Source organism: Pongo pygmaeus, chromosome 5 (assembly GCF_028885625.2).
Source record: "Pongo pygmaeus isolate AG05252 chromosome 5, NHGRI_mPonPyg2-v2.0_pri, whole genome shotgun sequence".
NCBI classification, from domain to species: domain Eukaryota; kingdom Metazoa; phylum Chordata; class Mammalia; order Primates; family Hominidae; genus Pongo; species Pongo pygmaeus.
In genome coordinates, this window is record NC_072378.2 from 104,996,366 (window position 1) to 105,020,326 (window position 23,961).

The 23,961-nt window shown below is 42.7% G+C and overlaps 1 protein-coding gene across 1 annotated transcript in view; it reads right to left on the reverse strand.

The window, feature by feature from the left end:
* Positions 1-12,517: 12,517 nt before the first annotated feature.
* Positions 12,518-23,961, reverse strand: part of BVES (blood vessel epicardial substance) — a 38,615-nt gene continuing 27,171 nt past the window's right edge. Inside the window, exon 8 of the mRNA XM_054491840.2 lies at positions 12,518-16,868. Coding sequence (XP_054347815.1) covers positions 16,744-16,868 — 125 coding nt within the window. The 3' untranslated portion in view covers positions 12,518-16,743. The remainder of the gene's footprint in view (positions 16,869-23,961) is intronic.

Consider the following 23,961-nt stretch of genomic DNA (forward strand, 5'->3'; position numbering starts at 1 on the left):
ATATTCACATTCTTGTACAACCATGTATGATTCACTTTTCTTTGAATGTGTAGGGCTTTTTGTACTTTAGAGAATATGGAAAACCTTTAAACCTTAAAAATACACATAATCCCATCATCTGAAAGTAACCAATAACAGCTTTTATTAATTTATATTTAGTATATGGAATTTTTTTTTTCTTTTTGTGAGACAGGGTCTTGCTTGGTCACCCAAGCTGGAGTGCAGCGGCACAACCACGGCTCACTGCATCCTCAACCTCTCCAGGCTCAAGTGATTCTCCCAGCTCAGCCTCCCAATAGCTGGGACTATAAGCCTACACCACCACGCCTGGCTAATTTTTTGCGTTTTTTGTAGAGGTGGTAATATCACAAAACAAAAATTTACTATCTTATGGCCCAGGCTGGTCTTGAACTCCTGGGCTTAGTTGATCCTTCTGCCTTGGCCTCCCAAAGTGCTGGAATTACAAGTATGAACCACCCCACCCAGCCAATTTTTAAATTTTTTGTGGAGACAGAGTTTCACTATGTTAGCCAGGCTGGTCTTTAACTCCTGGCTTCAAGGATCCCACCTCAGCCTCCCAAAGTGTTGGGAATACAGGTGCAAGCTACCACACCTGACTGAAAATCTTTATAAAAAAAAATTATACATAATCCCATCGCCTAGAAATAACCATTAGCATTTTTTATTAATTTTCTTCTGGTTATACACAGAGAGAGAGAGAGAGAGAGGCACACATGCGGGTGATTTTTTTTTTTTCTTTTTTGAGATGTAGTCTCACTCTGTCGCCAGGCTGGAGTGCAGTGGCGCAATCGGCTCACTGCAACCTCCACCTCCCCGGTTCAAGCAATTCTCCAGCTGGGACTGTAGGCACGTGCCGCTGCATCCGGCTGATTTTGTATTTTTAGTAGAGACAGGGTTTCACCATGTTAGCCAGGCTGGTCTCGAACTCCTGACTTCAGGTGATCCACCTGCCTTGGCCTCCCAAAGTCCTGGGATTATAGGTGTGAACCACCACGCCTGGCCAGTGTTTATACATAGAATAATTTGATCATTAAATAGTCCAATATGCTTATGTAATTAATGCTTTTTTTTTTTTTTTTCCGAATAAAGAATAGCTGTAAGGCACATTTAGGATAACAGGAAGACCCAGCCGGAATCCCAGGCTGTCCTTCTCTGTACACAGAGTACTTTACTACGTTTCCTACCCCTGTCTGTGTCTCCTGTATAAGCCTTTTGTAAGGACCTTTGTATGAAGCTTTTGCTTGCTAGGCTACTAAATCAAAGCAGTGCTGTGTGATAGCCACCATTTTGTGATCGATTCTGCTCCTGATTGCCTGTTATTTTTGTAAAATATTCCTCAAAAACTCTGTGGGGTTTCTTGTTTGCTTTGCTTTCTAGAAATAATTGAAAATTCTTAAAACTTTCACAGTTGTTCAAATGTAATTTCTGTCATCCTCAATTTAGAAACCAGTATGTTGCCCTTTCTAATCCTCTCTCTCTCTCTCTCTGTCACACACACACACACACACACACACACTTTCTGAATTAATTTGGACTGTCTGGAAAATAGTAAATGTTTCTGTGGCTGCATAGCAGGCATGTTTCTTAACACAATATAGGATAGTTTATTGTATTTATAGTGTATTTTGTTTCTAAAATTACTCAAAATTTCTTGAAGATATGGGCTGTTTCTGAAGGTCAAGGGCCTCCATTTCTACTTAATTTCTGAGCTGCTCAGCATCTGTAGCTATATCCGCCTGCTCCAGTTTGTAAAAGTTCTTTAAAACACAAACTCCAACCTTGGAGGTTTTGCTTACACCCCAAATCACATGGTTTGTTTTCTTTTGTCCAGAAGAAAGAAGAGGCTGGACCCACACCTATTAACGTAAGGACAATGCCCAAAGTCAAAGTCCAGGGAAAGACTTTCACACTTGAGAATCAAACCACATTTCTGTTTGACTTGGTGCAAATAGACATATTGTTGACCTGTCCTTTCATACTGCTTTTCCACCTTCTAGAATTGTGGCCTCTCCCTCACTGCCAGTATGTCAGATATTTCAAGTGTTATTTATCACTTTCTTTTTTTTTTTTTTTTTTTTTTTTTTGACGCAGTCTCGCTCTGTTACCCAGGCTGGAGTGCAATGGCGTGATCTCAGCTCACTGCAACCTCTGCCTCCCGGGTTCAAGTGATTCTTGTGCCTCGGCCTCCCGAGTAGCTGGGATTTTAGGTGCGCGCCACCACACTCAGCTAATGTTTTGTATTTTTAGTAGAGACAGCGTTTTGCCATGTTACCCAGGCTGGTCTTGAACTCCTGGGCTCAGGCAGTCCACCCACCTCAGCCTCCCAAAGTGCTAGGATTAGAGATGTGAGCCACGGCGCCTGGTCATTTACCACTCTCTTTCATTGAGATCATCGGGCCACATATTAAGCCCTTATAGTTATCAATCTCCACATTGGCTCTTCAAGTTCTCTCATTTCTTCATGAAACTAATTCTCCACAACTTTCATTAACTAGTTCAGATACTAGTTTTGCTAGTCCCCTGTTAAACTGCTTCTGCCCAAAAGCAATCAAACTCACCCAAAAAATCCACTTAAAACTATATTAATAAAAATCTAATTATAATCATAATTTCCTCACAGTAAAAATCTTGGAAAATGCAGAGGAGGGGCTGCCATGTGAGAAGCTCCTGCTGTGGTGTTCTGACGACGTGCCCGGTCCACGCTGTACTTCCTTAGGTGGGCTTTTGTTTGTTGAGGCTGCACAACATTAATGGGGAAACTCATTGCTGGGGAAAATGTAACATAAAACCAAACAGTGGGAAGGGACTCTGGACTGGCATCTGGTTCAATAGTCTGTCTCCATCTAGGATCATACCTGACCATCCTAGATGGTTATTCCCAAAATCTGCTGGAGAAGAGTCCACGAGTTCCTTTAGAATGGAATCAGTAAACAACAACAACAACAACAAGTAATAAAAGACTGTGGGTCAATGTCAGATTATACAAGAGATCCCATTTAGATGGATACTCAATTTTCCATGATGTGATTATTACGCATTGCATGCCTGTACCAAAATATCTCATGTACCCTGTAAATATACACGCCTACTATGTACCCACAAAAACTAAAAAATAATTTAAAAAGAGATCCCATTTAAAGGGACCATATTGACAACCTCCAGTGTTTCTTTTTAGTAAGACATTATTTCTTAATGGAACACTATCCCTACTAAAATTTTCTCCAAGGCTTATGTAAAAGATGTCCTAAGTAACACAATCTAAAAAGCATGTCATAATGTACTCCACTGTGCAGTGGGCCTTTAGAAGTGTAAAAATTCCTTATGGTTAAGGTGAAAGTCCGACTTTTAAGAATGTAGAAGAACTGGAATTTAGTAATTCTGAATAAAGATTGAACATGATGCAGTTCAGTTGTTGCTTGACACCACCAGAGGGCACTCTTCACTTGCTCTCTGAAACAGATATTCTTTTATATCCCCTCATAGCTATAATACTCGAGTATCTGAATATCCACATGATTGATAAACTTACCTAGGAAAATTTCTGACTGAAAAAATGTGTAATTATAAGTAATGCCTTTTGAGCTCTTATGCAGAAGACAGGGGCTGTCAACACAGAGCTCACAATACTGAAGAGATAATCAGATATTTGTAATTTGTCTAGAAAAAAGTATTTCTAAAAGTCTTCTTGTAATAAGAAACCACAGGACTGTAAACATTCAATTACATTAAATAATCATACTGCATTATTACCCCATACGTTTCTCCCCCATCTTTCAAGCTATGAGAAATATGAAACTTCTCCCAAGCACGGTGGCTCACACCTGTAATCCCAGTGCTTTGGAGGCCAACCCAGAGGGATCAGTTGAGGCCAGGAGTTCAAGACCAGCCTGATTAACATAGTGAGACCCTGTGATGTGGTTTGGCTGTTTCCCTACCCAAATCTCATCTTGAATTGTAGCTCTTACAATTCCCAGGTGTTGTGGGAGGGACCCCGTGGGAGATAATTGAATCATGGGGTTGGGTCTTTCCCATGCTATTCTCATGATAGTGAATAATTCTCATGAAATCTGATCATTTCATAAAGGGGAGTTTCCATGCACAAGCTCCCTTCTCTTGTCTGCCACCATGGGAGACATGCCTTTCATCTTCCACCATGATTGTGAGGCCTCCCCAAACATGTGGAACTGTGAATCCATTAAACCTCTTTCTTGTGTAAAATTGTCCAGTCTCAAGTATGTCTTTATCAACAGCATGAAAACGGACTAATACAGCCTGATTCTACAAAACCTTAGCTGGGCATGATGGCTTGTGTCAGTAATTCCAGCTGCTTGGAAGGCTGAGGCAGGAGGATTGCTTGAGACCAGGAGTTCGATGCTGTAGTGCCTGTGATCACACCACTGCACTCCAGCCTGGGAGACACAGTGAGACTGTCACTAAAAAAAAGAAAAAGAAATAAGAAATGCAAGACTTCTTCATTGGGATTTTATTACTGAAAACTTTGATGTTCCTCTTCTCACTCAGACATCTTAATAGGGCTGCCCATACTTCCATTATTTGAGAAGAAACAATATCTTGTCAAAATGCTGATATCACACCCAGGTATTCTAAGTATTCGATTTAAATGTGTGCCTCTAGAAACAAGGACAAATTAGATACAAGTTCTGAAAAGAGTTTTCAGGTATAATTTAATGAAGAAATACATTTTTTACCTTCAGCTTCCATTTATGTGTCACTGATTAATGTAATAATAGCTTTTACTTTTATAGTGCTTTATCGGTGACATGGTGCTTTAAAATTTAATTCTCACAAAACCCTCCTAAGACTAAGATGGCAGATATCAATATGCCTATATTACAGATGGGTTCAGGGAGATTACATTAACTACTTGGGCCACAACGAGGCTTGGAGCTAGTTAGGAAAGACATCTCAGAATTCTGATTTGAATCATTCTCTTCTTCCAGTCACCAGAACCAGGCAGTAAGCTTCCTTCTGACTCTTTAGGAAGTGCCAGGAAGACAAGGAATTGAGTAGGAGAGTTGAAAGGATCAAAATCACACACCAATGTGATTGCCCACATTTGCTTCCGTCTGAATGTTTCCATCCATGCCACCCATTTCTACTAGTCATTCTCCAAACCCACTTTCAGTCTCATCCTGCTCCACTGTGTTTCTCTGGTTTTGTTTTTTGTTTTGAGACAGAGTCTTACTCTGTTGCACAGGCTGGAGTGCAGTGGCATGATCTCGGCTCACGGCAACCTCCACCTCCCGGGTCAAGCGAATCTCGTGCCTCAGCCTCCCAAGTAGCTGGGATTACAGGCACATGCCTCCACGCCCGGCTAATTTTTCTATTTTTAATAGAGACGGGGTTTCACCATGTTGCCCAGGATGGTTTCGATGTCCTGACTTCGTGATCTGCCCACCTTGGCCTCCCAAAGTGCTGGGATTACAGGAGTGAGCCACCGCACCCGGCCTTTTTTTTTTTTTTTTTTTTTTTTTGACAGAGTTTTGCTTTTGTTGCCCAGACTGGAATGCAATGGTGCAATCTCAGCTCACTGCTGCAACCTCTACCTCCCAGGTTCAAGTAATTCTCCTGCCTCGGCCTTCTGAGTAGTTGGGATTTTAGGCGCACGCCATGCCTGGCTAATTTTTGTATTTTTAGTAGAGACGGGGTTTCACCATGTTGGCCAGGCTGGTCTGGAACTCCTAACTCAAGTGATCCACCTGCTGTGGCCTCCCAAAGTGTTGGGATTACAGGCGTGAGCCACTGCACCTGGCCATGTTTCTTACAGTGGGGAGCAAGGCTATGAATGCACTAGCCTGCAAAGCCTGGACCTGCCAGGAGTTCCACCCAATCACCTGGCATGCTTGTGCAAGGGAAATTCCTGGACCTCACCCCAGACCAGAGTTTCTCAACGTTCCTATCCATATGAATCATCTGGGGAGCTTTTAAGACTCCCACTGCCCAGATGAATGGCATCAGAATCTTTAATCCCAACGTGCAGCCCAGGCTAAACCCACTGTCCCAGCAGGTGTATTGTGTCAGTATCTGTGAGGGTGGGCTCTTGGAGCTAGACTTTTAACTGGTTCCCTGAGTGACTGTTTTATAAAAAGTCTGAAAACTACTGGCCAGGAGCCAATAAATACAAGTTGCTTTTAATTGGACTGTGAACAAGAATACGTGGGTTCTAGTTTTTCTTGGGTTCAATTTTCCTGGCTGTGTTTTTCATCTGCCCAATGGGGACGGGGGTGGACTCAAACGATCAGGACTCAAACGATCAGACCTCAAACTGGTCAAGAGGACCTCAAACTGTGGTCCTTAACAGCAGCATCAGCATCCTGCCCCGGCAACATAGCAAAACCTCATCTCTACAAAAAATACAAAAATTAGCCAGGCGTGGTGATGCGTGCCTGTAGACCCAGCTTCTTGGGAGGCTGAGGTGGTAGGATCGCTTGAAGCCAGGAGATCAAGGCTGCAGTGAGCTGTGATAGCGCCACGGCACTCCAGCCTGGACAACAGAGGGAGGCTCTGTCTCAAAATAAAAAGAAAGTTAATCCTCAACATAACTTTTTTGGATCAAGAGGTGACCAATAATCGCAGACATCTGAGTGCCAGCAAGGGTCTGAGGAGGTTCAGAACTTCCTTGTCCTTGGTCAGGTCACAATGCTCCTGTAAACCTTTAACAAAATAGTTGGTTTGCTTTTTAAAATATATATACTTCCCCTTTATTCCCAGAGCTGGTTTCAAAAGCTACAGGATTGCTGTTTTTGTGTTTTATCTTAGTTCTCTAAAATTATCCTAGGCTACGTGCAGGAATGCGTACAGGCCCTTTAAACAAATGGAGTTAGTTGTGTTAGTTCTTTTCTTGTTTCACTGTTACACCAGTGCTTTCTATCCACTGGCTGCCTCAGAGAGGTCTCTGCAGCCTCCTCTCTGCCTAGTGCTTTCTGAAGCCACTTGTCTAAGTTGGAATTGGCTCTTCTCTTTGCTCCAGGCAAACAGGTCCAGAGGGATTGCAGCCGTGAGTGTGGGCCACCCATGCCTCCAGCCATTTCTGCTGTAAGCAGAAGGAGCCTTGGTAGTAATCCCCTGTCCTGTCCGTCCTGTGGGTCCTGGCACTGACCTTTACAAGGCTCTTTACAAGGACTGTGGCTGCCAAGATTCCAGAAGGCTTAAGGATTCAACTTGACAAAGGAAAAAGGGAAAGAGGAGGACAAACATGTACTGGGTGCAAGCTATGTGTTAGGAAAGGTTCGAGTGTACATGTGAGGACACAGTGGCTCTGCAGGCTTCACAATTGGCCTAAAATCACACTGTCAGAGCCAGCGCTCAGAACCGCTTCTGTCCCACCTCCAAGCCACGTCCAGGGCAGAAGGACTCTGCCTCCTTTTTCAGGCCTGTGCTTTTCAGCTGCTTCCATCTATGAGGCAAATGGAGGTAAACAATGTAGATAAGAAATCAGTTTGGGACAAAATATACTAGGACCCCATTTTTTCACAGGAATTGGTAATCATTTTAAAGGCCAATGTCAGATTTTAATTTTTTTTTCTAAGAAAATGACCCTCTATATAAATACATGTACAAAGAATAGAAAGTCTTACATTTTTCTATTTTAGCATGAAAACTCCTTGATAACCTAAGGAAAGTAACTGGGAACCAGATACACTGGTGGCCTCACACTCAACCTCCAGGGGCACTGGAGAGAAAGGGGGCTGCAGACAGGCAGGCCTCGGTCTGAGGGGTCCAGGAGGAAGTCCTGGCTTTGTGATTTGCTGAACTGTCTTGGTAAACTCAATCTATTTAAGCTTCAGTTTCCTTCTCTGCAAAGTGGTGATCATAATAACTACCTTGCAGAATTGTTGTGAAAATACTAAATCATGTATTTTAAATGCAGCCTCTGGTAAATAATAGGCACTCAATACATGCTGTTCTCACTATCTCCCATTACACCTAATTGTTCTTACTAACAAAACATATCAGCACTAACAAGAAAAGTTAGAAGAGATCAGGTGAGAACAACAAAAGTAGTGGGAAGCACGTTGAAAAAAATTAGGTCTCCAAGACAACAGAAGCGATTTTTTTTTTTTTTTTTGAGATAGGGTCTCACTCCGTTGCCCAGAGTACACTGGAGTACAGTGGCATGATCTCGACTCACTGCAAGTTCCACCTCCCAGGCTCAAGTAATCCTCTCACCCCAGCCTCCCAAGTAGCTGGGATTATAGGCGTGCACTACCACGCCTGGCTCATTTTTGCATTTTTTTTGTAGAGACAGGATTTCGCCATGTTGGCCAGGCTGGTCTTGAACTCCTGGGCTCAAGGGATCTCCCTGCCTCAGCCTCCCAAAGCCACCTCCTTGAGATTACAGGCGTGAGCCACTGCACCCGGCCTACAGAAACAATTTTAAGAGAAGTAATGTCATAGCAGATGAGTGAATTGTAATTCTGTTTTCTGTACAGTGTAGCTGGCCCGCTGGGAGGCTGAACCTGAGGTTTGTTCCCTGTCTGAGATCCTTCTGCGGTCTTGCCTCAGCCAGTCTCTACACAAATGGAATAATTATAATGTAGTCACCAACAGTTGTGAACAGCTCAGTATGCTTTCATCATTTGCAGATAAATATCAAGAATTAAATGGCTACCATCACTTCCCCGCCCAAGGTCCCTTCTTATAAGAGCTGTTTTACAGTCGTGGGACCTCCATTGACTCAGATGTGAGATAGTTTAGCTCAGTTCGAACCACTTTTGGTTCTGTTGGCCTGCCAATCAAGGAGTCAGAGGGTAAAATCCTGAGTCAAGGTGTCCTCCTGGGAGCAGGCCCTGTGCACTGGCCCAGCAATGATAAGCACCATGGCATTTAACAGGCAGCTGGGACGAGCGAATAGACGAAGAAAATCAGAAAGACATAACTAAAAGTGGGAAAGAGGTAAATTTTCTCATGACAGGATGAAGAAGAAGGCTGGGAGAACTTGGAAGTCAGTGGGATATATTTGTCCTTGGTGAATAGCAAGAAAATATTAACGTAGTGTTTAATATCCAGGATCCAGCTGGCACAGTGGCTCACGCTTGTAATCCTAGCACTTTGGGAGGCCAAGACAGGCAGATCGCTTGAGTTCAGGAGTTCGAGACCAGCCTGGGAACATGGTGAGACCCCCATCTCAACAAAAAATACAAAAATTAGTGGGGCATAGTGGCACACGCCTGTAGTCCCAGCTTCTCGGGAGGCCGAGGTGGGAGGATCACTGGACCCTGGCAGGTCGAGGCTACAGTAAGCTGAGATCGCACCACTGCACTCCAGCCTGGACAACAGAGCAAGAACCTGTCTCAAAAACAAACAAACAAAATACAAAAAACACAAAACAAAATCCAAGACCCAGTGGTAGGGCAACCAAGAGGACGCTGCTGTAGATGACGTGGGAACTGTGAACATGGCCCAAATCTGGAATGAGAACAAGGCCTAAGCATAGAGTAGGAGTAGAATAAGTAGAAAATAAGTCGGTTTCTCAGAGTTGAAGACACAGCCTGAGAAGCATAGTGAGATCCCATCTCTACCAAAAAAAAAAAAAAAAAAGAATTAGCCAGGCATGGTGGTGCACGCTTGTGGTCCTAGCTATTGGAGAAGCTGATCTGGGAGGATCACTTGAATCCAGAAGTTCAAAGCCGCAGTGAGCTGTGATCACGCCACTGCACTCCAGCCTGGGCAACAGAGCAAGAACCTGTCTCTAAAAAAAAAAGAAAAAATTAACCAGGGTTGTAAGGCAGAACTAGGAAAGTGAACAGACCACATATGTTTGGGACCTGCCGACAATGTGACCTTGGGTGAGACGGTACCCACCTTCTCTCCCTTCTAAAAAGGGGACACAGGGCCTGCCCTCCCACATTGACAGTACTGTTGAGGGTTCAAATAGATAAGTGAAAGAGCATTGCTAGATTCAATGATGCTCTGAAGAGACATTGAGACCTAAGCAAACATCCCTGCCATGGCTGCTGTACAACCAGCCATATCGTGTGCATAAATTCTTGGCCACAGAGGGCAGCAAAGGAGGGAAGAGCAGATCCACAGAGGTGTGGGAGTTTACCCTGGGGGTACCGCTGGATGGAGAAGTGCGGGCATTTGGGGCAGAGGTGGGCTCATGTGTGACGAGTTCAGGGGATGGAGAAGTCACTGCCTTGGCTGGGGGCAGGTGACTGGGTATGGGAAGGGCCTTGGTGGCCGTGCAGAGAGTGCGGCCTTTTCTCTGCAGGAAAGGAAGCTCCATCAGAAGGTTTTCAATTCTGTTGGCAAATTTTCAGATTATTCTGATAGCAGCACAAAGGTCGACTGGAAAAAGTGAGGCCAGAGGTGGAGAAACAAGGTGGGGTTCTATTGCAGGAACCAGGGGAGAGCCACAGGGGCTAGGAACAGAGGCACTTAGAGAATGATGAAATTCATCATTCTGCTTAAAAATAATAACTCAGTACATGTTAACATGAAGAACATTTTTCTATTTATAAAATTTATAAAATTACTATTTTATAAAACAAAAAAGTGTAGAGTGGCATTGTTTTACGCTTTTGCAATTCTTCTAGAGGTGTGGCTAAATACAAGAGCTGGATTTTCACATCTGCTCTGCATTCAGTAGATTGTAACATATATTGTTTTGGTTGAAGTATATGAAGAAAATCTAGCCTCACACAGATTTTGGAAAAGGGATGAGTACAGAGTAAGTACTTTAATAATCTTGAGATAACTGTGGATTTTTTTTTTTTTTTTTTTTTTGAGACAGAGTCTTGCTCTGTCACCCAGGCTGGAGTGCAGTGGCGTGATCTCTGCTCACTGCAGCTTCCGTCTCCTGAGTTCCAGCAATTCTCCTGAGTAGCTGGGATTATAGGCGCGTGCCACCACACCTGGCTAATTTTTGTACTTTTAGTAGAGATGGGGTTTTGTCATGTTGCCCAGCCTGGTCTTGAATTCCTGGCCTTAAGTGATCCACCCACCTTAGGCTCCCCAAAGTGTTGGGATTACAGGCGTGAGCCACCACGCCCAGCCAACTGTGGCTATTCTTGATACTACAAAAAACTCTATGATAGTTTCGTTTTTCTTTTTTTTAAGGTTAGTCAAGTGAAGCAGTGGGAGTGGAAAAGGAACAATCTTTCTTAAAGGTTGTTTGCAGTGTGGAGTCTGAAACCCTGTTAATGGCAGTTTTGTGCTGCTGCACTGGTCTAGCTTGCGCTTGGAATAGATCTTATATCCATGTGTGTGACTTTACAACATCATGTGTTGACCATTTAAAAAATACTGGCTCACTTATACGGATCTTTCAAATGTTAACACATTTCAAAATAAAAGATCAAAAATTCACTCATTTATTATGATTCATTCACTCATGGGGGGGCGAGGGACGAGGAAAATAAAAAACCTTAACTAGAAAAATCTTTATGTATTAGGAAGCTGGTAAACTCACAGTGACGTCTTCAACTTGGAAATCTGTATCTTCAGCCCAGATCGCTTCACTGAGTTCCAGGCTGACTTATCCAATTGCCTGCTTGACATCTTTTCATTATTCTCAAGGCCCCTGGAACTTAGCATGAAGAAAACATACTCAGGCTTTGCATTCAAACCTGGTGCTCTGCCATGTTCCTGGCCAGAGAATCACCAGCAGTAACATAAGCCAGAAATCTCTGACATGCTCCTCTCACTCACCACCACTTCTGTTCCCACAAATAGTCAAGTCCTGTCAGCTTTATCTTCTGGTGGGCTGTAGCCACGTCTGTCCACAGAAAACCCCCAAGTGGACATCAGTGGAAACTCCCAGCTCTTACAGCACAGCCTTAGGTAAGGGGAAGCTGGTCAAAAGCTGGCTCAGCACGAAGTTCAGGGCTGGAAACCCAGACATCAGGCCTAGATGCCATGGCCTGTTGAGTGACAGAATTAATTCCTCTCATGGTATAAGATGCTCCTTCCATTTGGGCCTATCCTTGCGGTTGACTAGGGTGGGTGTGTTAGATGCCAAGGACTTGCCACTCAAGGCCAAAAGATGGGCTGTCAAGTTTCCATTCCAATACCTAGGACAGCTGATGGGAGAAAATGTGGGTTTCTCAAAGAATAGAAAGACTGTCTCCCTCATCCACCACAGAACAGATCCAGGGAGGTCTTCTGACTCCTTCATGTGACTCCTCATATTTTTGAATCTTAGGAAACTAGAAGGGAGTGAATGTTCAGATGCAATGGAAAAAAAGCTGAAGCCCACCAAGTCCCATCAATAAAACTCTGAAGGCTTCTCCATTGCTGCATCTAGTCAACACTGTCTACGCTGCCTTCTGGCCATTTTTTTTTTTCACAGTCAAAGCAGCCAAGATGGCAGGACCTTTGAAGTCAGGTATGACCAACCCACGAGCACCGCCCCTGCTGGTCTGCTCAGAATACAATGGCCTGCACCAGGCTCATCCCCACAACCTTGGCCTTTGGACATGACATTCGAACAAGCTAGATACATGTAAGAGGAATGAAATAAAAAATACACACATTTTCTAAGTAAGAAATTTATTTGATCAAATGGCAATATATGAAGGTATTTTAAACTATAAGGCTCTATCCAGACAAAAAGCATCTTTTTATAAAGTAAGTGTTATCAATTTAAATGGCACCTAAAATCAAAGAATGAGTTTCCTATAAATGTCTGTATAAAGCTTTCATAAAATCCTCATGTATTTTAAAACTAGGTTGCAAGTATAACAGAAAAACCTATAAATAGTACTTAAAAGCAGGTTTCTTAAAATTTATGACACCTACAGTGTGTCACTACAGACAGGGTATTCAGGGGGCTCTGTGACAATCAAACATGGCTGCCATGAGTAAGGGAGCGTGTCCCCTGATGAGCAGAACCAAAGCAGTGATTATGCCTCAGCCTCGAGCTCCCCGCACAGCATCCTACCATTCCAAATTCTTGTGACTTTGAATTGAGTTGAGAATTACTACAAGAGGAGGTTAGGAAACCAGGATTAGAAAGAGGGAAGGGAGAGGAAACCAAGGCATGCCAGGATCAAAGATATCTATAAAGCAGCTTTATAAATGACCAAGAAGATGGGTTTCTAAAAAACGCAAAATGGTGGGGCCTTGGGGCTGCAACGTGGCATCTGTGAAGAGGACGACGCCACACCCTGCTGGGAAGGGCTGACCTGCATGCCAGGTGCTTGGCTTGGAGCCACCACACGCAACAGCATGAAACTTTCTCTGGAGTGCCAAGTCATTACCTGGGAACACTGGGGACAGGTCAGTGTGTAGCTTATACCAGCTTTCCCCAAAGATTTTTCCAGCAACCAAGTGACTCTGTCTTTGGGGCCGTGATGGGAGCTGACACGGAGGAATCTGCAGCTCCAGGTTCTAAGATCAGGAGAGCTTCAGACAAGTGGGAAAACCAGATATAAAGAGGGTGACATACACACACCGTTAGCAGCAAAACGCAAAGGTGTCCAATGATTAAAATGAAATTGAGTGATAGGGAGAAATGGAGAAGATTCCAGAGAGTCAGGGATAGTAACTGAAAATAATTATATAGCACCCATTATTACTAATTTAAGATATATAAGCATCACTGCGGATTTATATAGTGTCTATGCTATTAGTTTAGTAAATATAAATATTTATGAGGGCTTTCAAAATATTTTAAATGACATATACATTCTAATATAAATATTACACTCCAGATTCATACAACTGAGTTGATGTTACATTTAAAGTAGTAGATTTGGGGTTGTACATGGAGTAACCTTTGCAGATCATTTTCTGAACTTTGATCATTCAGCTAAGTAAAGGCCAAAAAACACAGGAAGCATCTTATTGGGAACTTTGGCAGCAAACATGTTTTTATCTATGTATTTATGCATTCTACAAAGATACACTTATTCATTTGTATAAATGAATTTAAAGTACTCCATAGGAGATCTTACACTTAAAACACTTTTCTGTCTTCTTATCTGCTTCTTTGAGATCAAGTCTATATGGGAGGGCTTCTTCCTTAGAGGTGTGTATTTAAAAATGGTTTCACGTTTCCCATTCAGGCTAAGCGGCTCTTTTAAGATTCCTAAACTTGAGGTTACAATCTTCACATTGAGACACTGATACACACACATACTTTAATAAAAACAGTAAATGGTCTTATATCATCTACTTTTAGCAGTGTGCTTTTAAAACAGGTTTGTTCCCAGCATTACAGAAAATAACCTCCAAACACATGCATTACTTTCTACTCAGGGAAGGATGTTACATCTAATGACTGTATAGAGTGATTTTGTAAATTAGTCTTATGTGCGTGTAAAGTAAATGGGCTGCCCAACTTAACCCCAATGGTTAAAGGAAAGTAGTCTCAGCACTATGATGTCACAGTCACACCTGTGCTCTCAGGTACAGGGCGAGAGTGAGAGCGAGAGCGCGCGAGAGAGTTCAACCTGAGAGAGCTTTATAATTTCAAAGCCTAGGCTGTCATTCACCTTTGCTTCATTTCTCCAAAACAAGTTCTTAATTTAGCTACCTGAAGAGACTGCTGCAGCAGTACAGTGAAAGCAGCCTTTTTTTGAAATAGGGTCTCACTCTGTTGCCCAGGCTGGAGTGCAGTGGTGTGATCTGGGCTCACTGCAACCTCAACCTCCCAGGTTCAAGCGAACCTCCCACTTCAGCCTTCTGAGTAGCTGGGACTACAGGTATGCACCACCACGCCCAGCTAATTTTTTTTGTAGAGATGGGGTTTAGCCATGTTGCCCAGGCTGGTCTTGAACTCCTGGGCTTAAGCAATCCACCCACCTTGGCCCCCCAAAGTGCTGTGATTACAGGTGTGAGCCACTGTATCCGGTCGACAGTGGCCTTTTTACTGTGATGTCAGTAAACCAACATCTGAAGATGTCAGGAACTGGATTCAGAGTCTGTGTAAATTTTCTCAATGAGTGACCGAGCATGTAAATTTAACTCAAATGAAATTACTAAAATAATTGCTTTAAAAACATATTTAGGAAAATGAGGTGACCCTAGATGAGCTTATTTATATGCCTCCTCTAACAGAAATCACCTCATGGTAAGAGTTGCTTCTTTTGGCTCAGTTCACCTGAAAACAACTTCATTTGGAACTTTTCTTAGACATTTAACGTAACAGGAGACTGACTCAAAGTTGGTTCTAGTGGATGAAGCAAAATAGACATGACCAGCATGGCCAATCAACGAGCTTCATTCAACGGAGTGTCCTGGCCAAATGCCAGAGCCACGCTGGCCAGACACACTGACCAGTTACCCATTTCCCACCAGCCAAATGCCACTGTTTACTAAACCATGATTTCAGTAGAAAAGAGAGGTCTGGAATCAAGGCCCTCACTGCAGTATCTGGGTGGGGTGTCCATGGCCTGGCCTGTGGTAAACCGTCTGCCTTCTACTGTGTTCACGTTCGCAGCTCTGGCACCGGGGCATCTGGCACTTTTTTAAAAGAGACGTCTCTGCCTCTAGATGAACAATCTGGAACTTCAGAATACAGATCAAAGAATGAAGCGGATCTTTCAGTCGCCTCATCCTGTGGCACCTGCCCAGCCATTTAACTCCCCTGTCCTCCCACCCTACATAAAGCGTTTCCCACACCAGAGTGTGCACAACATGGTGACTCCAAATCCCAAGGAAGTTGAGTTTAGCTGGAGATTAACCCCGTGCTCAGAAACCCATCTGTTATCTTTCCAGCTTCGGGTTTCAGAGCAGTTTATAAATGGCACAATACAAGGGTAATGTGAGTAAAATGAGAGTTTTGTTCATTATCAAGTTATCCACACAGTGCCCAACTAAGTACAGTGATCTAGTGGAGTAACACTTCTGGCCTGGGAGAAAAATAAAACCAGTCAAATCACACCTTTCTCTAAAATGTCCCGTTAAAAAAATATGGAATAGGCTGGGTGCGGTGGCTCATGCCTGTAATCCCAGCACTTTGGGAGGCCGAGGCGGGCGGATCACGAGGTCAGGAGATCAAGACCATCCTGGCTAACACGGTGAAACCCTGTCTCTACTAAAAATACAAAAAATCAGCTGGGTGTGGTGGCAGGCGCCTGTAGTCCCAGCTACTCGGGAGGCTGAGGCAGGAGAATGGCGTGAATCCAGGAGGTGGAGTTTGCAGTGAGCCGAGATTGCGCCACTACACTCCAGCCTGGGCGATAGAGTGAAACTCCATCTCAAAAAAAAAAAATATATATATATATATTTTATATATATATATAAAATATATATATATAAAATATATATATATAATATATATATGGAATAAAGTTTGAGATTCTCTGCTTTTTCATGTTACCTTAGCCTCAATTTTAAACTTACATTGTTTGTTAAAATTATCAAATGGACAACCTCATTGCCATGGAACAAAAAAGACTGTGAGGAAAAAGAATCATAACTTGGAAAAAAATAAGTGAAAAGGCATTGAGAGACTGCTAAGATTTGTTAAGTTAAAACAATAATATATCTAGAAAAGACTGTGAAAATATGTATCTCAAAAGAGAACAAGGCATAGTCAGAAGGCTCAGTAAAACAATTACTTTAAAAGCTGACTAATAAAAAGGGTAAGTGAAAGAACTCTTCCATCCTTGACCCTTCCTCACTTCCTCCCTCAGACTCTACCAGTCTGGATGCACTAAAGCAGAATAACCTAAAAGCCATGAAAAAGTGCTGGTACTTTTCAAGATCTCTTCAAGACACCTTCCGTCTCAGTAACCTGAATTCTATCTCTGATCAAGGCAGCTGATGGACTTTCAATGTATTTGGAGATGCCGGTTCAAAGACCTCATCGTCATCTTCTGTTCCTTCTTCTATCGGTTTCATCTTGGCAGAGGCTCGCTGGTGTGGGGATGACACATCTGTGGAAAGATACAGGAGGGAAAACCACTGAATGCACAATCTGCCCAGACACTGGTGTGATGTATCAATTATAAATTCCAACTGGAAAATAAAACTGTAGGAATCTATCACTAGCACCAAGAACACAATTTCCATAAACCATTCTATTTCAATTCAGCATCTCAATAAAACCACCACGTCAAGAAGAGACTCTCAGTCCAGAGCACAGATGAGGGACAGATTCCACTGCATGTGCTTGGATGATCTGAGCTTCTCAAATATATTCAGTTCCCAGGGGTTTGCCTCACAGTCTGCTTAGGACTCAGAACGCATGTTCCTACATTAATATCATACATGGGGGCTTGAGTCTCATATTAGCCCTTGAGAGTTGATTTAACTCCTAATTTCCCCAAAGAATACTTCTATTCCAAAATTATGGAACCTATCACCATCTGTAATATCACCTAAAACATTTCTTGCCTCCACCATGGAGTCCAGCCACCCACTGGGCTTATACGCAAAGGAGACGGGAAGAGGAAGAAAGGCCAAGCATTCAGGAGGGAAGAACCAAGTAGAGGAAACACAATCCCAGGCAGCAGCAGGAGAAAAGGCATCCCCAGGGCCTTTTAGGATGCCATTTAATAAAAGGAACCAGGCAGCAATCCATTCATTCAGTCACTCACTGGTTCATGCATTCACCAAATGGTTATCAAGCATCTACCATATAATGGATACCATGCTTGGTGTAGAAGAAAATACTATCTTAAAGTAAGAGGAGAAGTCATTATCAAAAGGCCTCTCAAGGTGCCTAATGAGCAGCTAACATGACTGCATAAACTCCCCTCCTTACAGTCACCACCATCACTGTCAGGATCCATGTTGTCCGGGTTTCCACCTGCTCCGCCCACACCCATATCTTCACTGCCCAATCACAGGGTGGAGTGGCATTCAGGCAGCCCACAAATGCTGAACTCAGCTGGGGAGAAGGTTGATGGTGGAGGGATACCGGGTGAAACCTGGCTCTTTAAATACGTGCTCACAGCAAAAGCGAGTGGAGGATCTATTAAGACATGAAGCAGATCTGCTACAAGATGACCACAGAAGTTTGTCAAGATCAGCTGTCATTCACTGGCAGGAGTCAGGAGCAGACAGCTGGGTTGGCCAGCACAGGGAGAATGCCACAACCAGCAAGGAGGGCCACGGGCCATGAGCATGTCACACGGCTGCTCCTGGAGGGAGGCTGACACAGCGGCAAAGGCTTTGCCCTGGCACTCAGCCATGAACGAGTGGTCATTCCTGGCCCCTGGTATGGCACAGGGTGAGGGAGCATGCAGAGTGGTCAAGACCAGAGGCTCAGGAAACAGTTCCAGGGTTCAAATCCCTACTCTGCAACCTGCACTCAATTACCATACCTTTCCAGGCCTCTGTTTCCATATCTATAAAAAGGGGATATTCTTAGGATCTGCTCCATGGGATTGTTAGGAGGATTAAACAGAATAATGCATAGGATGTGCTTAGCAGGGTGTTGGGCCTATAGAACATGTGCTAAATGTCATTTCTTATTAACTGTACAGTCACTGCCGTACATCTGGGGAAATGCTACCACCAGTCACATCTTCTAACATAAAAAAATATGCAGGGCTAGACTGTGGTACAGCTAATGTATACTCGCTGTATATATACAGAAATTGTTCACTTACAAACATTTACAGCAAAAATACTGAGTCTCCTGAATGACAACTACTGACATAAACTGTAGAAAGGAAGCATCTAATAAAATGGTCCAAGAACCCAAATCTGCACAGGGTACAGCATAGGAAGTTCTCAGGCAAGTTCTTCCCCTTTCCCATGCAGGTGACATCAAACACACGAAACACAACCTCTACTTCACATGTCTACTCAAATGGCAGTGAATTCTATCTGTGCGACCTTGGACAAGTTACTTCTTTGTGCCTTAATTTCCTTACCTGTAAAATAGGAATAATAAGAACAGCACCTATTTCATATGGTTGTTACAAGGATAAAACAACTTAATATTTGTAAAGTTCTTAGATCAGTGCCTGGGATGTAATAACCACTTTGTAAATATTTGTAAGAATATAAAAATCAATTACTACGGTCTTTGGAAGGCTATGGACTTAATAATGAGAAAATTTGTTAAAATTCATCATTGCTCATAAGAATGGCCAATAAAGGAAATGGGCCTTGTGCTCAAATGTGGGTTTGTGTTTCTCAATCTTAGCTCTCGAGTGTAGCAAAATTGTCTTTAAAAACAAAAAAAATAGCCCTGGTTTCCATCATATTTTTAGCCTTAAGTTATCATTGGGTCTCATAAAATATTAACTTAGGCTGAGTATCTACCATGAGATAATACTCTCAGAACAAACAATAAGATGGCATGTCTAAGAGCACTAAATCAAGTCAATAATATATAGTATTTAGACATAACTGTGTAACACACTTAACAGAAACATACCCAGTTTATTCTGTCTGAGGAAATAGGACTAACTGGTTTCTAGTTTTTAAGCTCATCTATCAAACCAGGAAGGACATCCTACAGTTATATTGAGGCAGGTATCTATACTCTGGAGCCACAATCCTAACTGACCCTCCCAACTCTCTCACCTACCCTTTGCATTTTTTTTCACTGAGAGAAAATGAAGGGAGGACTCAACACAAATGGAAATGGTTAAGTGAGAACTTCCCAAGAGCTTTCAGCTTTTCTGTGAAAGAATTTATTCTGCTCCCACCATATTTGCTGGGGCAGAAGAAGAGCTGTGGAATTTACTATATAACATTAAAAGGATAATTAGAGTGATTCACAATCCTTAGGGTGACATCCAGGGTTCTCCAAGTTGGGTCTCCCCCCTCTTCCAGACCAAGCTCTTGCAAACTCACTGCTCTTCAAATCCAGCCCATCCTCCTCTTTTCCTCTTGCCTTTTTTCCCTCTACTTGGAATGGTTCCTCCACTCCCATCTCTAAGCACCAAATTCCCATCGTTTCCTCAAGCAGGATTCAAACTCCACCTCCTTCATGTGTAACCCTCCGTGACTCCTGTGGGAAGATTCTACCCTCTTCATCTCAATAACTTCAGCCCTTACACGTTCTGTGTAACATTGTGGTTACAGTATTTGCATCTCTTCCTTATTAGAAAATAGGCATCTTGAGTGCTGTAACCAAGGCCTCTTTTCTCCTGCAGCCTCACAGAAGTACCCCACACACAGTCAGGGCCTTGATAATGTCCTTAAGTACACAGTGATGAAAAAATCCCTCCTCCGCAAGGCCACATAGGGAACCTCAGAAAGGATCCTGAGGATGAGGGAAAAAGACATGGGCATCACCTTTAATTTCTGGCAGGTCTCCCAGTGGGGCACCACCAGCATTCCTCAAGCACAGGTAGGCCTCAGGGTCCAGTAAACCTCATTAGGAAAAGGGACTGTCATCACTCTACTCTGTAGCATGTCCCCTGAAGGAAATCACTTTTGTAGAACTGATTCGACACTGCTTAGAGCATGGACAAGAACACTGTTCTCTCAAGGGAATATCAATAGGCTTAATAGCACCATCACCTGCTACAATGTTTTCATCCAATCAGTAAAAGGAATCAGGGAGTGACCACAAGGTGCTAGGACAATGGGTTAAATGTTGGAGAAATAAAAAGGAATCACACCCGGTCTTTCATGCTGTCTTATTTTATTTCTCAGAAACTCAAAGCACTTTTCAGAGCAATTCACCCTCACCACATCTGTACTATTATTTCTACTGTATATTCAGAAGCTAAAGCAAAGACATCCGTGAAAGAAAACAGAGAGGGGTGGCTGCCATGAATGAGCGTATTTCTTACCAGGGTGTGAACCACTTAGAACACATCCTAGGAGGATAAACCAGGGAGTCCTAAGGGCCTGGAAAGATGGAATTTTTCTGCAAAAGTTCTTGACTCACTTTCATTTCAAGCTTTGTGGCTGAGAATCTGCAATCCCCCCACAAATCCCTGTCCTTATAACAACATTGCCTTGTTGCTCTTTTTCCACCTTGGTAGACACATTGGCAGACAGGAGCACAGCCCAACCTGTCACTTCCAGGGACTACCTGGTGCCAGCTGGCTGCCAACCCCTCGCTTGGAATTAGAATCACAGAGAGTGTCCACTCTTTGTACCAACCCCAGTTAGCCTGGCCTTCTGTACTATTGAGGGCCAAGTATAACATTCACATCCAGGAAGACAAAAGGATCACCTGCCCTGCTTCGGAATCTGCAACTGTCATGGCCACCAGAAAGGCCAGCTTTGAGGAGTGAGGGGCTCACCTGGCCCCTAGACATGGGGCTCTCTGGCCTCATCAGGAGACTTACTCGTTCAATGGAAAGATTCAGAGTCCATCCCTATATAGCTGGAAATTATTTCTTTGAACCCCTAATACATCCAAAACCAATTTGCAGTATGAACAAAAAAAAAGAGGGAATATTACATTTCAAGTGAATGCTCTTACATTTCACAAGTTGAACATTAATAAATAACTTCTACAGGTTTGCTTGGTTTTTCATTAATTTTATGTACTGACAGATATCAGAAATTTGCCCAAAGGCCCAACTATCTTCCAGAGATGTGAGAATATGAGAGGAGAGAGGAAGAAATAGAGCTTATCTTTAGTTAAGTGATTTTTCAAATCACTTTTGTTTTTCAAGGAGGTTACTGTAAGGTTCATGATCTCTGTAGAATGCTTTACTTTTCATTTATTGCCAATGGTAGAGGGGCAAATAATTTCATATCCATAAATTTCCCAGAAAATTGATTCTTAGTTTTCTATTAAAACTATTTTTACAGTTGGGAGGCAGAGTGGTTAACTCCATCCTGTTGTATTTATTGTGATCAGGAAAAGACTTCTGTAGTAATTTTTTTCTGTTAGCTATAATCACCTTCCACCTACCAGTTAATACATTTTATTATAAAAGCATATAAACAGTATCATACTGAACTGCAATCCAGACTTAACAGGTGTGAAACTGTTAAACAGTTACGTCAAGAGTTACTGTTGCTGGAGGGATGGTTGATATTACACCAAGTGGCAAAAAAGTCCTCTGTGCAAAGGACTTCCATAAGGACCAAGGCATCGAGAAGGTGCAGCCAGTGGAGCAGAACTATGCTCTGGGCTGTCTGCCACACTCGCAGTATGTTCAGGTGGGAAAGAGAACTGTAGCACCAGGCTGCCGTGCTGAGGGTGAGAAAGAAAAACTCCAAGTCTAGGGCCCTGAGCACATGCGGAAGACTGGGACAGCAGCGAGAGTCCTGAGCTAAACAGTGGACACCTCTGCTCCTGCCAGATGGCAGGGGGTGACCACACCGTGGGCTCCCACAAGGGGATTCAGATACGGCCAGCAGAGTCTCTCCTGGGCAGAACTGTTCAGATGGCAGCTAGGGCTGGGTGCTGGTTAGGGAGGAGGGGAGCCCATCGTTAAGACCCACTGCACGTCCCTGAGGGTCACTGGCTGCAAGGGCAAACAAAACATTGACCTCCATGGAGGGCGGGCTTGGGCTGCCCTGCAGATCCTTCTCTGTCTTCCAGAGTCTTGAGTTAAAGAACCACAGAAGGCCTTAAAAAAACTTTTTTTTAGTATAAAATATTTGTGGGTACATAGTGGATGTATATATTTATGAGTTACATGAGATATTTTGATACAGGAATGCAATGTGAAATGATTACATCAGGGTAAATAGGCTATCCATCACCTCAAGCATTTATCCTTTGTGTTACAAACAATACAACTTACTCTTTTAGTTATTTTAAAAATGTATATTATTTTTTATTATAGTCATCCTGTTGTGCTAGCAAATACTAGGTCTTATTCATTCTTTCTACCTATTTTTTGTATCCATTAACCATCTCCACTTCCCCTCTACCTCCCCCCGCCCCCATTACCCTTTCCAGCCTCTGATACTCATCCTTCCACTCTCTGTGTCCTTGAGTTCAGTTCTTTTAGTTTTTAGCTTCTACAAATATATGAGAACATGTGAAGTTTGTCTTTCTGTGCCTGGTTTATTTCACTTAACATAATGAGAGGAGGCCTTTTTATACATGAACCAGGGAGCTCTTACATGACAATCAGTCAAATCTCTGGCATACAGGGTAAGAAAAAATGAGGTAAGATTCTGTCCCTATTAAGCTTATTTCTATTTCAGTGTGCTTCTAATTACAGGAGGGCCTGAGGGCCTCTCCTAGGAAGTAAAAGTAAACAGACATATTTGTTGTTCTTAAATCCAGAGCGAAGGTCATGCCTGTTCCAGAGGATGAACAAACTACCTCAAATCTGAGCTTCAAATATGTAGAGTACCATGATGTGAAATCTGTCAGGTGACTTTTATCCTTGCTTAAGAAATACACTTTTTAAAAAGGAGCAACATTTCTGTAAGCTAATATAATGTGCTAAGATTTTCTTTTCTCCCCTGTTAACTTTAATGACGTTTTCTCCATTTCTTTCAAAATGTTATTATTTTTATTATGTTTAACCAGCTGGCCAACTGCTTTAGAAAGTAATTAAAAACCTACAGGAGCTTAGAATTTTAATTAGACTGTACAATTTTTGAAGAATGGGAATGGGGAAGGATTTAATGGCTTTTTTTTTTTCCTGGAAAGAATTCTTTTCCTGTCTTTGCTTATTATATCCTAAGATTTTTTTTAATTGAGGAAACTGAGTTTGAATTGAAGCTTTCTGAACAATAATACTGAAGAGTAGCTTTGGCCTGTGCACCAAATGTTTCCTTTAATACACTCAGCACCAGCACTGAGGAACTCAAGCAAAGCGTACGCCCTTAATGTCCTCTCCTTTAAAATTAGTGCAGCGAGAAAAAGAAATGGAGATTTAAGTGTATTGTTTAATGTTACAAAGTTAAACAATAAAAACAAAAACTAGTGACTTCACCATATTGAGCAGAAAGCGGAGGGGAAGTTAGAAGTGAGCTATCTACGTAGGTCAGTAGATAAAGGTTACTAAGTCCAACTAGAGTTGGTGAGAAAGTAGTCACTTGCCTATAATCCCAGTACTTTGGGAGGCCAAGATGGACAGATCACTTGAGCCCAGGAATTTGAGACCAGCCTGGACAACATAGCAAGACGTGGTC